Raw genomic sequence first — 17,206 nt, 5'->3', positions numbered from 1 at the left:
TTTTCTTGATGGTTTCGAAAAGTTGGCGTTCTTGGTTTATTCTTTTAAGGACATCTATATTTGTGATTTTCGCTGTCCATGGTATTTTTAGGATACGGCGATAGAGCCACATTTCGAAAGCTTCTAATCTGTTTATATCCCTCGTTTTGAGTGTCCAGCCCTCTACGCCATATAGCAGCACTGACCACACGTAGCACTTAGTAAACCTTAGTCTCAGTTGAAGATCGAACTCTGAACAAGTCAGTACCTTCTTGAATTTTACGAAAGCTTGTCGAGCTTGCTCAATGCGACATTTTACTTCCCTGTCCGATGCCCAGTCTTCAAAAAGCCACGATCCCAGGTATTTAAATTTACTCACTCTTTCAATGGACTTAGTATTCAGTGTTATGGTGGAGTTTTCAAGTGCATCCGAGTTTCTGGAGATGATCATAAATTTGGTTTTTTTGGTATTAATCTCTAATCCCATTCGCTTACTGTATTCTCCGATTATAGTGACAAGTTGTTGAAGATCGACTATGTTGTCACAAATTAAGACACCATCATCAGCATATCGTATGTTGTTGATCAGTACTCCATTCACTTTGATTCCCATCTTTGCATCCTCCAGAGACTCTTGAAATATGGCTTCCGAATAAATGTTAAATAAAAGAGGGGAAAGCACACATCCCTGTCGAACGTCCCTTCTTATATGTATGGGTTTGGATATAGAATTGCCTATTTTTAACTGTGCCGTTTGATGCCAGTACAAGTTTTCAATGCATCTTATGTCTTTTTGGTCTATATCAACTTTCTTGAGGATCTGCATTAACTTGTGGTGTTGGACACGATCAAACGCTTTTTGGTAATCTAAAAAGCATAGGAACACATCCTTCTTCTGATCGTAACAATTTTGGACCAGCACCTGTGTTGCTACTATTGCTTCTCGTGTTCCTAAACCTTGCCTAAACCCGAACTGGGAGTCACTGATGTCCCATTCACATTTTTTGTATACTCTTTGATGTAGTATTTTAAAGAATATCTTTAAAGTGTGACTCATCAGGCTAATGAGTCTGTGATCCTCACATCTTTTTGCATTGACTTTCTTGGGCAGGGGAATAAAGGTAGAGCGTAACCACTGTTGAGGATAGTAGCCAGTTTCATAAATTAAGTTAAATATTTTGTGTAGTGCTGAAATTCCCCTTTCATCTAGTAATTTGAGTATTTCTGACGGGATTTCATCTGGTCCAGGTGCCTTATTGTTTTTTGAATTGAATATTGCCTTTTCTATCTCCTCTTTGGTGATTGAAGGGCCAGTCAGCTGGTCGTCTGTATAAACTTCACTCATGGGTCTTTCGTCATGGAAGAGCTCCTGGATATAATTTTCCCATATATCAATTTTTTTTTTCCTTTTCACCCAGCACTATCTGGTTATCCTGATTAACTATGGTGGTTGGTCTTCGTTTTCTGTATATTCCAGCAGTCTCCTTAAGCTTTTTATGTAAATTACGGTCGTCGTGCTGTCGTTGTAAATGTTCTAGATCGATACATTGTTGCTTAAGCCATTCATTTTTTGCTATTCTTATTTTTGCTTTTATTTGCCTGTTAATGTTTTCATACATATTGCTGCCATCTTGTTTATTCTTGTGTCTTCGTCGTTCTTCCATTAGTAATAGTATTTCGTCTGTCATCCATTTTTGCCTCTTGTTATTTCGTTTGTACCCTAAGTTGTTTTTCATGATGTCTGTTACAGCACTTGTAATCGTATTCCATGTTGGTGTTAGATCTTCGGCAATGTTTGTCGTCAATATTTGAATTTGTGCGTTTATTTCATTGCTTATTTCTGCTTGTATCATTGGGTCTTTCGGTTTGTCCAGTGCTATATGTTGTTGAGTTTCAGGCTTGTTCTTGCATGAAAGAGCGATCTTTATGACGGCCACTAATAGTACGTGGTCAGAAGGGACATCTGCTCCAGGGTATGTGCAAGCTCTTTTGACAGTTGTGCTGAATCTACCGTTGATAAGAATGAAGTCTATTTGATTTCTTATTATGTTCTGAGCTCTATCGGCTGGAGATTTCCAAGTATAAAGGCGACGGGGGTGGAGTTGGAACCATGTGTTGGTAACTCTCATGTTTTCTTCTTGACAAAATTGTATAAGTCGGTCGCCCCTTTCGTTCCTTGTTCCAAGACCATAGGGTCCAACTACGTCTTCAAAGCTGCCCTTCCCTATTTTGGAATTAAAATCTCCCATAATTATGTTGACATCATGTTTCTTTGTCAATTTAAGTAGTTCTTTGATTGTTGTTCTTGGTCTACCAGAATTTATTTTATTTGGTCTCACATTCCCAGTTTCTCGACAACGTCGTTCAATGGCTCTAAATGTTTTTTTACTTGGTAAGTTTTTGCTAGGAAACTTTTCTGCATAACGTGTCACAACTGCACTAGAACATCCTAAACATTCGCCTAAGGTTAATAACATGTCAGTGTATTCAACATTTGAGTACATTTTGATTTGATTTTACAAATAACAAGGTTTTAAAACTCTAATTATTGTTGATTTATCGTCATAACAATCAATAAATGTCAGATTTTTATGGCACACTTGGAGAAAATAGAGGTATACCTATTAGAACTTTATCATTACTACAGCATCAATTATTACTTCATAATTTTCAAATCAAAATATTAAGAAAACGGTACACAGTATCGAGTTTTACATTTTTCGTATAAAATTGAATGATGTTTAAGTTTACTTGAAATTTTGATTAATAATTATACTCTTAAAAAAGTTATATTGACTAATTCTTAGTACGATCCGTGTAACTAGCGCCCTCTATGAGAATCAGATATAAAAACAAATTCATGGGATGTATCAGCTTCCAAAATATATTCGTATAAAATTTCATTACAATGTTGCCAGTAGTTTCGGCAAAATCGTAAAAAATGCGTAATTTTTTTTTTCTTCAACGCCCTGTATCTCTAAAACGGATGGCGTTACAAAAATTTTTTACTAAGCAAACCCCAATTATTTTTCAGTTTTTTACCTACCCTAGAGACGGGGTTACCTTTTTTCTGAAACACCCTGTATAGAGTACAATATTGTAAAAGTACTACTCTACTTTTATCTCAAACATAACATGCTTCTAGTGTCTCGTGTAGAACAAAGCTTAACAAATTTTATTTGGGAGGTAATTGGATACAATTAACAAAGGATATTAAAGCAAAACATATTTTAATAAAATAAAATACGGTCCACTTTTAAATTATTTAGTAATTTTTGCTTCTCCTAATTAAATACGTGTCTTATTAAAACAAGACAAACAGTATCCAGGTTTGTCAGAGTAATTGGAACAAGAAGACAATCCGAAGAACTGTTTTATCCATTTTACGGTAGTTTAAACCTGAAGATTTTAATACCTAACACAGCCTCTACATGGCTTTCGTCATTTTCTTCCAGGTCTTTTGGGTTTTGAAAAAGTATGCAATAGTTTGTCTCAACCTTCAATCTCTACTCTAAAAAACTATTTATCGAAGCTTTGCACAAAACTCCATAAGGCATTCTACTAAACGGGTACCGGCTAAACAACATCATATTATGTAGATGACACCATAGTATTTGATGGCAATCGAGAAGACCTACAAGTTCATATAAACAAAATCACGTTTTACAGTCAACAATATGAACTCAATGTAAACGCAAAGAATACAAAGCTCATCCAAAGTGAAAAAGCTGAACATCCCTGTTAAACAACCTCTTAACCTACTTCAACACATCTGTGCAGTTTTTTCGCGTTGCTTCATATAAGATAAAGATTGCCATGATGATCGCAAATATTCCTGATGGATAGGAACATCAAGAAGAAGAATGTACTAATTTTATTGGAAGTGATTTGTCTTTTGGTGGTTGTACTAAATTATAAGCTAACTAACACATAAATTCTGCAATGCTCATTTTTGAATATAATTAATTTATTAACAATAAATTTTTCCATTAAAACCATTCTTCCATAAAAATAACCAAATTAAAAGCATGTATGGCTTACGTCTTACATTCTACGTAGAACTGTATGGCAGGACGACATCTGATCAGATTAGTCTCTTCTTTTTTCTTGTTGAAATCAACATTTTACTATGGCTGAAACGCTTAAAATCTTAACACAAGTCTCTTGTGTTAAGCAATCAATGCACTTAATAATTATTATTACATCTTTATTTTTTCCAATTATTTTCTATATTTAATTCATCTTATATGAACTTCTTACCAATAGGTGATATTCTTTTTCTGTTTCATCTTAAAGTCTCAATATAACATATTCAAATCAAGCATTCATTATTTTTTTCCATAATAACTCTGTTCTAAAGTAAAGAAAATAAACTAAATTTTATATAAATTATACGAGGCGTGTTTTTTAAGTAAGTACCGTTTTGGAATTAAAAAAAGACGTGCAAAGATATGGCAATAATTTTATTTTTACATGAAAGCCTGTACCTTAATCTACTTTTCTACATAATTTCCATGAATATTGAGGCACTTGTCATAACGTGGCACCAGTTTTTGAATACCCTCTTGATAAAATTCTGCCGCCCGACTTGTTAACCACTGCATCACAAATGTTTTGACTGCGTTATCGTCTTGAAGACGCTGACCGCCCAGGTGTTTCTTCAAGTGCTGGAACAAATGGTAGTCGCTGGGCGCCAGATCAGGGCTGTATGGAGGATGATCTAGAGTTTCCCATTTAAATGATTTGATGAGATCTTTGGTCTGATTAGCCACATGTGGACGGCCATTGTCATGCAGCAAAACGATACCCTTACTCAACTTGCCACGTCTTTTGTTCTGGATTGCACGACGCAGATTTTTCAATGTCTCACAATAAGACGCTGCATTGATTGTCTCATTACGAGTCAGAAACTCCACTAGCAATACTCCTTTTCTGTCCTAAAAAACTGTGCACATGATTTTCCGGGCAGAAATTGTTTGCTTAAACTTCACTCTTTTGGGTGATGATGAATGTCGCCATTCCATGGATTGTTGTTTCGATTCTGGTGTGACGTAGGCCACCCACGTTTCGTTACCAGTAACAATTTGGTCTAAAAAATCTTCACCTTCACTGTGGTACCGCTCAAGGAAAGTCAATGCACTGCCTAAACGTTGGGTTTTGTGCAGATCCGTCAATATTTTTGGAATCCAACGTAAACACAATCCGGTAATTCAAGTTCTCGGTAACAATGCGATACAAAACACTACGAGAATACTGAGGAAAGCAGTCGGACAATGATGAAATTGTAAAGCGTCTGTTTTCTCTCACCTTTTCGTCCACTTTCTGCACCAAATTTTCATTAACGACCGAAGGACGCTCACTCCGTTCTTCATCATGCACATTTGTGCGGCCATCTTTAAATGCTCTTACCCATTTCCTTACCATTCCATCACTCATAATGTTTTGTCCGTAAACTTCAACGATCTCACGATGAATATCGATCGGTTTTACGCCTTTAGCACTAAGAAATCGTATAACAGCCCGTACTTCACAATCAGCGTGACTCACAATTGTTGGAGGCATCTTAAACACTGGAGTAAACAAGTATACAATGAATAATCAGATTGTAATGGCGTCAGTGCGTAGACAAGAGATGTAGGTAACCAGCGCTGTACTTACTTAAAAAACATGCCTCGTAAATATTCATAATTCAAAACCATTTAGTCATTGAAACATTTCGGGGGTTACTCACAGTAAGTTCAGTAACCACATAGGAAGAAGTCCAGAGAAGCTAAAACGGTAATCTTGCTGGCCATTCAATAAATCCTCTATCCAATCCATTGCCTAGGAAACCGTTCATAAAGGTACCTCCTGACGTTTATACTATAAAGTGAAGGTGCACTGTTATAGTGCATTTGATCAAAAAAATTATCTTTTGTGTACCTTTTTCAATCATCATTTTCTATTATATCTGTCAAAATAGGACAACCGTGTCTCCTAATAATTCTAGATGTTCCTCCCCGTTTAAATTTTTTTTGCAAAAAGAATGACCCTCGTAATAATACAATCTCCTTAAATATGTTTAATTTTAATGGCAGTTAAGTATATGATTCGTGGATAGCTCTAGAATTTTCATCAGCGCCATAACGGCAAATATGTCGATTTGCAGTGCTGTAGATGAAATTAGTATCTACACAATAGGAGAAATATAAAGAATGTCATAATTGAGAGAGTGTATAACATGAAGAATGTCATAATTGAGAGAGGTTGTTGAATACAAATATAAGAGCTCTTGTAATATAGAAATGTCTTAAACCTAACGGTTCAAAAGGCTATCCAAAGGTATAAACAATTTATATTAGAAAGAGAGAGATAGAAGCTTGATTTTTTGATGAGCCTTTTTTGGAATTAGATATGTCTAAAGCCGGAATCAGACAGCTCGTGAAATGGCGCTCTTCGCTTACGTCGGCAAAGAGAAACAGAAAATCGGCTCTAACGATCAGAAAAGAGAGTTGTCATCCCACGTTACTATGAAATAAGTAAATATTTGCTGTTTGATAAATGCTTTTGACCTACCCAAAAGGTAGTCGGACCATTTCTATGGCGAGTATTGAGTTATAAGTCTGTTGTACGCCATCAGTGTTGGCGGTAAAATTTTTATTAGGTTAGGTAATTTATACAATGATCAAAATTCCAACACAACTTCGTGAGACCACTCCATAGTAACATTACCACGACCCTTACCGTACCTTTTCTAGCTGCGTCCGAAGTGTTTTTAAATCTAGTGTGCCCTAGCACAGAGATCGTAAACTGCAAATATTGAGGAGAAATATGGTATTTCACGTTGTATTTCCATCTTTATATTTTGAAATATAGAATATAAAATAGAATTCGATATTATTTTGTGAACACCCTCTTATAAGTACTTATTAAACACAGTAAAGCATATGTTAAACGACTTTCTACAACGCGTTGGAGTTCTCACGATGCTGTAGTTAAAGTATTGGCAGAAGAACATTTTAATAGTGCTGTTACTACAATTGATGAATTAGGTCATCAACAAGAAAATTTAAATACCCGAGGTACTGCACACAACCTGTGTAAATTCACCTTTCTTTTATCTTTTTTTTTCGGATGATGTACTTAGAGAAATAAATTTTTGTCAGATTCAATTGCAAAATAAAGGCATAACCGTTGATCAATCAGCGATCAAAATAGAAGCACTTCGCATTATATTAAAGAAGAGCGTGTTTATATTATAAATGAAGCAATATATGTATTTTGCCACGAAAAAATTTGAGGATTACGACATTCCCACCGAAAGACGAATTCGACATAAAAAACGAATAGATGGTGAGTTAGCTGACGATACAGAAATCACACTTCGTACCGAACTTCAAAAGAATATGTTGGAATGTTTTGAAAGATTCAGGGTTGAACTCGAAACCAGATCAAAGTCCATTCATGATGAGTCTTCATTGTTCCAGGTTGTGCAGGCACACACTGTGCTTTTCGTGGACAGTAAATTGTAGAAATTAGCTGTTTCAACATTTTGTGAGTTTTACCATGAAGAGGTATTAGAAACAGACCTCCTGCTAGAAATACCAAAGCTCAGAAGACATATTACAAGCGGATAATATTACAGCCTCTAATGGTTAGCTGTAGACTTTTTAAAATTCATTGTGGAATAGGATTTCATGGAATCCCTCCTAAATTTAATGGTCGCATTAAAATTGTTTAGAAAAGTAACAAACACTAACATATTAAAAAGGAAAACACCATGGTTTAGAGAGGAGGTGAAGAAAAAATGTGAAGAAAAGAAGAAAGCCTTTTTACAATACAGAACACAACAAATACAACAGGCATACAACCACTATAAACGAATCAGAAATGAAATGAACAGTTTGGTTAGACAAATAAAAAAGGAACACTGGCAGAGTTTCTCAAAACAGATGGAACACGATTTCTACGGAACACAAAAAGAAATATGGAGAATGATCAGAGGACAAAGAAAAGAAATGAACGAACTTATAAAAACGAAACACATTCAGAAGGAAACTTGGGTAGACTACTTTCGATCCCTGTTTGCTAAAGGTGAAGATGATGAACCACCAACACCAGATGTGACGACAAACGAAGAAATAAATATTGAGGAGGAAGAGGTAAAGGAAGCATTAACAAAATTAAAAAATAGAAAATCACTAGGAGAGGACAGAATACCGAACGAAGTCCTAAAGTATGGAGGACCAGATCTGACCAAACAACTACTAAAACTAATTCAAAAAATAATGGAACAAAACAGAATTCCTCAAGAATGAAAATCAAGCATCCTAATACCTCTCTTCAAAAAGGGAGACAAATCGGACCCGGAAAATTACAGAGGAATTAATTTATTAAACACAACACTCAAATTAACAACCAAAGTGATAACAAATAAATTGAATAAAATTATAACACTAGCAGAAGAACAACAAGGTTTTAGGTCAGGAAGATCATGCACCGATGCTATATTTATAATGAGGCAAGTGCAAGAGAAGTCATTAGAATACAACAAAGTGGCATATCTATGTTTCGTGGACCTTAAAAAGGCATTTGACAGGGTCAAATTAAAAGACGTTATCCACTTACTAAATGCAAGAGACATACCTCTGGGAATAATCAAAACGATCGAAAATATCTACCAAAACAACACAATAAAAGTAGAAGAAGAACTAACCGACCCTATTGAAGCTGGCAATGGGATAAGACAGGGAGATTCCCTGAGTCCTCTATTGTTCAACCTGATTATGGACGAAACATTAAAAAAAGTAAGAACTAAAAAAGGATACCAAATGGGAGAAAAACAACTTAAAATAATCTGCTATGCAGACGACGCAATACTACTCTCTCAAAGTGAAGATGATTTACAACGTATGCTGCACCAATTTAATATAACCGCCAGAAAATTTAACATGTTTATTTCCCCAACAAAGACAAAATGCATGGTTATAACAGCAAATTTATTAAGATGTAAATTGGAGCTGGAAGGTCAGATAATAGAACAAGTGATGGAGTTTAAATATCTAGGCATTACATTATCTAGCTACGGAAAGCTCGAAACCGAAGTGGAAGATCAAGTGAATAGAGCAAACAGAGCCGCAGGCTGCCTAAACGAAACAATATGAAGAAATAAAAATATCGGGAAAGAAACGAAAGGCAGAATTTACAAAACAATCATCAGACCAATAATGACATACGCGGCAGAAACAAGACCTGACACAGAGAGAACAAAAAGGATGTTAGAAACAGCAGAGATGAAAACACTTAGAAAAATTGATGGTAAGACACTATGGGACAGAGCTAGAAGTACAGATATGCGACATATATGCAAGGTGGAGAACATCAAAAACTGGGTAAGAAATAGAAGAGTAGAATGGAACGATTATATAAGCCGAATGGCAACAAATAGAGTAGTAAAGACGGCAAGAGACGGTTTCCCAATAGGAAGACCACGCAAACGATGGAATGACAACTTACTGGAGGCCCATTGAAAAACAGACAGAGTCATGTCTATATAAAAAGAAGAAGAAAAAAAAGATTAAAATTGTTTATGACCATTTGTGTATCGGTTGCTTTATGTGAGAAAAGTTTTAAGTAAGCTAAAATGAATGAAGAATTACCTGCGAGCAACAATGGCGCAAACAAGGCTTAATAATCTTGGTTTATTACCTATCGAAAACGAAGCAACACAAATATAAATATAGATGTAATTTCAGAGTTTGCTCTCTGAAAGCTAGAAAACAAATATTTTAATTCATTCACATGATGTAAAACAAAAACTAAATAACCTGTTTTATACTATTTACTGCAATTTCATTATCCACAATTCTTATTTTTTTCATTATTTAAAACATTGTGGTGATACCATCGATTACCGCCCTGGCTGTCACCCATGCTACGTCACTGGGTGGAGTTAGTTACATTAAAATTAAAGATATTTTTAATAGTTTTATATTTTCGAATAAATTTATTCGAATAAGTCCCATTTAGAAAAAAAGAACATTTATCTGAAAAACAATTATTAAATATAAAGTATAGATTACTTTTTATTTTGTCATAGCCTCATAATCAGATTAAGTTAACACATCAGTCGTTACACCTTTTTCACATTTCCTTTTTTATCAGCTGATGATCTATTTTCATAACTTTTTGAACTAGTTTTAATACATATGATAGAACGTTGTGAGGACATGATGTTTAGACCATTTATTCACAGCATTTACGAAGGTTTTATCATGTCATAAAAATTCTGATGAATAGACACTGATTCCAACAAGATGGAACGACCATTCACACAGCTCGACAGTATGTGACTATGCTGTAAAAAATCTTTCCAAAATTAATCATGTTTCGTGGCACTGATTTTTTCTACCCATCATATTCCCTCGATTTGATACATCTTGATGCTTACATCTAGATAATGGTAAAGGAGAAAATTTTCAGCTATCCAGATCTGCCCAAAATTACAGCTGAATTACATCAGAAGATCGTCTCGTTTTTTAGGACTCAAGCATGTTCAGAATATATTTCAAAATCTGCGTGATCGTTATGAACACAGGTGTATCTATATTACCTATTACATATGAGTCGCCTAGTATCAAAATCGTCAGAGCTACATTTTTCCAGTTTTGAGATATATACTGCCCTTGATTCGTCTGATTTATACCTATCGACTGGTAGTAACGTTCAGTATTAAAATAGCTAAAATCATGCCTAAAAAATATCACAAAGTTTGCCTTCCGTTTTAAAGTAACCTATGTTTTGGGAGATTTCCGTATCAAAACAACCTATGTTTTAAAGAGCCAATCAGGAGACTTTCATTCATGTGACCTGAATATCGTAAACGAGAAACATGGCCGATTCACTTTGTGCTTGGTTATTTACAAATTCTTAACATTTAAAATCTGTAAACTAATTTTCGAAACCAAATTCAGATTTTTGCATTAATCTATACCTTCTAAGAATTGCAAGGCAAAACAGACGTTGATTAAGATGTTAATAGAGACATGGGGAATCTAAAAATTGCATTCCACGACATCCCTAAAAGGGCTTTTCAGAACGGCTATTCACAGTCGCTCTGAAAGTAAAAATAAATCTTTTCTGTCTTAAGAAGCAACTCTAACGTTTCCGCTTTCCTACACCACGTACAGATATGTGTTCCACATGTTTATCGCTAAAGGAAAAAAACTAAACGATCTGAAGGAGGTGAGAAAGCTAATTTATGTCAAAAAAGAATCCACAAGCTACGAGATAGGGCATTCTATAATTTACTGAAGGAACAAAATAGCAATATAATAACTTTCTCCTTCGACCTTCAGAAAAACCTGTCCTTGCCAAAAGTTCCAGACCAGCAGACATATTACAGCAGGCAACTTTATTTACATAATCTCACTGTCGTTCAGGGATTACCCAAAGGCTGCATTTGGGCCTCAGAACTCATTCGGCTATGGCTGGACCGAGGACCAATACAGGAAATATTTTATTCATGTAGCCTCTACAAACAGATTTTTCAAAGGTAACTATTGTGAGACTTGTGTGTGACAAGTGTGGCGGCCAAAATGTGCTTGACATGGTTATGAAAGCGAGCTCCAGTAAATATAGAGACAATGGAGATATTATTCTGTTAAAAAATATTATAATAAAATGAAAGAATATACTACTGTTGTAGCAAGATTTTAACTTTTTCGAATGGGAGACCGAGGCTGATAGCTTCCTTAAAGCTCCAAGGAGGTGGTATTTTAAACTAAGAGAATGTAAACGACTTTCTCTAAAGGGATCTATCAAAAAACCTGGAGATATTGTGGTGAAGAGTCATCCAAATTTCAACACTTCAACTGGAGTTTCAAAGCTTAACCAAAATTAAAGAAAGGTTATCTCGTCTCAATTCTACCATACTTAGAACCAACAATATACAAAACGTCAGTCGGGAGAAGTTAAAAGACGTCAAGAATTTGCTTGAAATTTATTTTGGAGACACTTGGCTCCAAAATCCAAGGTTGGAATACTGCAGAGCACCTTTACAGAATATGTATCTACCAAGCGTACCTAACTACGAAGACTCATTCTGTGGTCCACAAAGTGAAAAAAATATTGCATTATCTGTGTAACTTCATTAAAATAAAGTTATTTTGGACAATAATGACTTTTGATTTAACCAGACTTATTTCAAATGACTTGGAGGTAGCGAAGTTTGTATCAAAATAACCAAAGTTACAGTGTTAGTATATTAATATCACAATCGCCAATGTTCATTTTTCTTTTTGAATTTTCTCATTAGTTACTTGACAGACTATAAAAAATGTGTTGAAACAAAATCCTAATTACATATTATTTTTAAAAAATTATAATAATAATTAGGCAAATAAAGCTACTACAGAATTTGGTGGTTCCTGTAAAATTGTTCAAGGTGCAGATTGGCAACTTTGAGGCCAATCATTTGAATAGGCGACTCATATTATCATCCCGATAATTAGATACTAGCCGGTACTAATGTATATTCTGGATCATACCGTATTTAGTATGTCTACAAAGTGACTTCTTCTTCTTCTTACGCTGCCTATCCGTTCCGGATGTTGGCGATCAACATGGCTGTCCTAACTTTGCTTGCTGCTATTCTAAATAGTCCGGTTGTCGATGTATTAAACCAATTTCTCAGGTTTTGAAGCCAAGATATTCTTCTTCTCCCTGGTCCTCTCTTTCCAAATACCTAGCCCTGAAGAATAAGTTGCAACAAGCCGTATCTCTGTTCATTCCTCATAACATGGCCAAGATATTCTAGTTTGCGCTCTTTGATGGTGTTAATAATCTCGCATTCCTTGCCTATTCTACGTAGGACCTCAACATTAGTCACACAATCCACCCATGAAATTCTTAAAATACGTCTGTAACACCATATCTCGAATGCCTCGAGTTTTCTTAAATAAGTTTCGGAAAGTGTCCAGGCCTCTACTCCGTATAATAACGTAGAAAATACAAAGCATCTAATAAGAGAGATTTTGGTAGCAAGTGGTAAATCGTGACTTCTGAAAAGAGACTTCATCATTATGAACGCCGATCTCGCTTTTCCTAGGCGTTGTTTTATTTCACTGGAGTGATCCCATTGGCTGTTAATGTTGGTACCAAGGTATGTGTAGCTGTCCACTATGTCAATTGGATGTTGGTTAACCAAAAGCTGTGTATTTAATATTTCGCGATTACTGATTACCATGTACTTTGTTTTCTTCGTATTAAGATCAAGTCCGTGTTCTCTACTTATATCTGATATACGCGACATTATTCTTTGTAAACCGTCCAGACTATCTGCAAAAACTACTGCGTCGTCGGCATATCTAATGTTGTTTAGACGTATTCCGTTGACTAATACGCCTTCTTGTGGTTCGCCTAGCGCTTGCTCGAAGATATATTCAGAGTATATATTAAATAACACCGGAGACAGAATGCATCCTTGCCTCACTCCTCTATCTATGGAGACTGCCTCTGTCAATTGGTCATCCACTTTAATATTGGCTGTTTGGTTGTAATATAAATTATAGATGATTCTTATAAGTCCCTATCATCTAACCCCACTTCTTTTAAGATGTTTATAAGTTTATCATGCTTTACTCTATCAAATGCCTTTTTGTCGTCGATAAAACAAGTATACACATCACAGTTAACATCCTTGCAACTTTGCATAAGCACTTGGACAGCGAATAGACCCTCTCGGGTGCCTAAGGAAGCGCAGAATCCAAACTGCGTCCATGATACTTGTTCTTCACATTTTTTATATTCTGCCGTGTATCACTTTCAAGAACGTTTTGTTTTAAGTAAGTGGCTCATTAGGCTAATTGTTCTGTAGTCTTCGCATGTCTTGGCATTTACTTTTTTTGGTATGGTCACGAAGGTCGACTTTAACCAGCTTTGGGGTATTTTTCCAGTTACGTATATGTTGTTAAATACAGTTGTTATCCATTTTATTCCCTGTTCATCCATAAGTTTTGGGAATTCTGCACAAAACTCGTCAGGCTCTACCGCTTTACCATCTTTAGTTCTTTTAATAGCTGACGTGACTTCTTCAATGGTAATCGGGGGTCCTGTTTGGCACTCAGTGTCTTCAATGGTATTCTGACTTTCATCTGCAAAAGTTACTTCTACATAATTCTTCCAAGTGTCTAGTTTTTCTTCCACAGTTAACAGTGGTTTGCCTTGGTTATCTGCCAAACACCCAACTCTTCTAGGTTTGTATAAGCCTGCGGCTTCTTTAACTTTTTTGTGCATATTAAACGAATCGTGTTTATGATGCAATTGCTGTATTTCCTCACACTGTTTTCGTAGATGTGTATCCTTAGCTATTCTAATAGCTTTTTTGATCTTTTTATCGATTCTTTTGTATAATGACATGTCTTGATCTTTGAATTTTCGCCTCTCTTCCATTATATCTAGAATCTCATTTGTCATCCACGATTTCTTCTTCATTTTTGGTGGTTTGAGAAATTTCTCTCGTATGTCTTTTGAAACTGTATGTAACTTTTATAGCTCCTGGTCCATTACATCCGATTGAATAACGGTATTCAAATTGTTCTGTATATACCGCTTTACACTATGTTCTGTGTGTTGATCTTTTAATAGCTGTGACTTAAGTGACTTTTAAAGTGACTTAAGTAACGAAAATTTATTATTTAAATTTATTTTGTACTCTGATATTTATACTGTATTGTTATTTGTTTTGTTATTTGGAATAAACTAATTAACATAATAAAATAATCACAAAATACTTGATATTAGAATCTTAACGCTAAAATTTAATTACGGGCACATTATTAATTTTTATTTTTTTACAGAGACAGGTGCAGAGTTTAAGTGTGGTGGAACCATCATTAATAATAGATATATACTTACAGCCGCCCATTGCCTAACACGTTTAGAGGCACCACTGTAAGTAATTCCAATAACTATTCTATAGTATTACTAAAACGTATCGGAAGGAGTCGCCACTTGTAATATAAATAAGTTACATACAAACAACATACACAAGTTTACTACAAAAAGCTTCAAAAAATTATTCAATCTTTCTATTGCAATTCTATAATATTTTGTCTTTTCATAAATAAGTTTGTAACCATCCAACGACCCATCAGAAAAGCTGTGTACCAATGGGTAACAATATAACTACCTCCGAAAGTTCTAGGCCAATGTAAAAAAATAAAACTCACAACTTTCTTTGGGAGTCACTTGTTAGCCTCGTCCAGCTCAGTCTCTCAGGTGTAAGAACGGTTTATCTTAGAAATAAATCTGAAAAATAAGTTTGACTAGGACAAATAAATTAAGATATTAACTAATCATATTTATTATACATTAAAAATATCAAATTGAAATTTTAATATCAAAGTAAAATCAAAGCTAATCTTGCCTACAGCTTTACAAAAAAAAATTTGACATGATACTTATGGCTTTATGTGGTTGACCTGCTGATTGCTTCTGATGTTGGCTTCACAGGATAACGTCTGATAACGTTCTGATGAGTAGCTTTCAGGTTGGTGGAGATGCTGGGATAGAGCCCGTTGTGGTCCTAAGCAGCTATTCGGTTCTGCATATCTGCTATGCTGCTGCAGTTGTCATCACTCTGACTATCACAATGAGGTTTCACCAACAGGACAAATTTATTCAGGCCAAAAAAATCCCAGAAAAAATTTAACAACATAAATTAATTTTTAACTGAAAATCCAGCTTAAATAAGCAAAAGACATTCTAAAAACAATAATCCACCTCTACAAAATTGAAGTGACATGACAAAGCAGAGTTGCCAACTAACACATATACTTTGTTCTACTGAAGTGTGGCATGGAAATTTTATGTTTCACTGATACAACATAATGAGGTCCAAATAAAGGAATTAAAATAATAAGTGAAAATGAAAATTAAAATTTCGACAGAATATTTTATAAATAAAACATCAATTATTTGAGCGCCAACTATTTTTAGAATAAAAATAGTAAAATAAAAGAGAAAAGTTAATAAATAAATAAAATCGATAGAAATTGGAATAATATAATTATAAAAAAAAACAAAAAAAATAACAAACCTCTGACGTTTAAAACGTTACAAGTTTTATTAAAAATGTTCATTTAAATGGAAAAATCTGATCAACAACGTTCTTCCCTTAGTAACAACTAATTGTTAGTAACTGATTGGATACATTCAATTGGATACAAGATACATAATGTCGCATCAACTCTTTAATTAATTATTAGTAGTGTGAACAAAATACGCGTTAGTACATTTTTACATTTTACAAAAGAAAATAATAATTACAATTTATGGTATACATATTTAGGTATGCTTATATTTTAAGTATGATAATTCTTTTAGATAATTTATTGTTTTTATTAAATTCGTTGTAAGTAGAATTTTAGGTTGATGTTAATGCCATTTTTTTTGCTTTTGGTTTGTATAGCATTTGAAGTCTAAAAGGATATGTTTAACTGTGAATATTATGTCACATTGGGACATCAAGGGGGCTGTTCTGATAACATGCGGTAGCTATGGGTGATACGTATGTGGTTTATATATCGCTGCTTTAGAACAGAACTAGTCTATGTCCGAAATCACAACTTTTCGGGAGAGCAATTTGAAGTTTTTTAGAATTTTGGTTTTCCATTATTTTGTTTTTTAAACATTAACGTTTACTTTGTGCATACTTTTTAATTCATTCAGAAACTTTTATATTACTATAAAGCTAGTTTTTTTTTGTTTCATTATTTTAATAACAAATTGGGTGGATATATACTAGTGCTGCATTAGAATTATTAGTCCAGAAGTAGCTTATCTGGACTTATGCTCGTTATACACTAACAATATTCTTCATTTTTACCAAAAAACACGCAGTTGCATGTCACTGATTACAAAATAAATTATAAAAACAGTAATTTCTTAAATTAAGTTCCCTCGTGACTTTAAATTCAAATAGAAGTCATGGTACACGGTCGGAGTGACCAATCATTTACATAGATATTTCAAGTCCTCTAATTTGTTTGTACTAATATGGAAACTTTTAGCATTCAACATTTGCAGGTTATTATGTACTGACAAAGTTTTTCTTCTTGTCCTATGCTCAGTATTAACTCTGATAAAATTCAGATCATCATAATTGTATTTGATAAAAACAACAATGGGTACAGCAACAGTAACACGTACCTTCTGTCACTTGACGTTTTCTTCATTTTCATTTTTG

General features: G+C 34.5%; 1 protein-coding gene across 1 annotated transcript in view; it reads left to right on the top strand.

Moving 5' to 3' along the window:
- The window catches only part of LOC140443433 (phenoloxidase-activating factor 1-like), a 72,447-nt gene that overhangs the window by 34,683 nt on the left and 20,558 nt on the right, over positions 1-17,206 (top strand). Inside the window, exon 4 of the mRNA XM_072534687.1 lies at positions 14,817-14,910. Coding sequence (XP_072390788.1) covers positions 14,817-14,910 — 94 coding nt within the window. The remainder of the gene's footprint in view (positions 1-14,816; positions 14,911-17,206) is intronic.

Source organism: Diabrotica undecimpunctata, chromosome 6 (genome assembly GCF_040954645.1).
Source record: "Diabrotica undecimpunctata isolate CICGRU chromosome 6, icDiaUnde3, whole genome shotgun sequence".
NCBI classification, from domain to species: Eukaryota; Metazoa; Arthropoda; class Insecta; order Coleoptera; family Chrysomelidae; genus Diabrotica; species Diabrotica undecimpunctata.
Note: the sequence above shows the minus strand (reverse complement) of the source record. Positions and strands in the feature narration are given on the sequence as shown.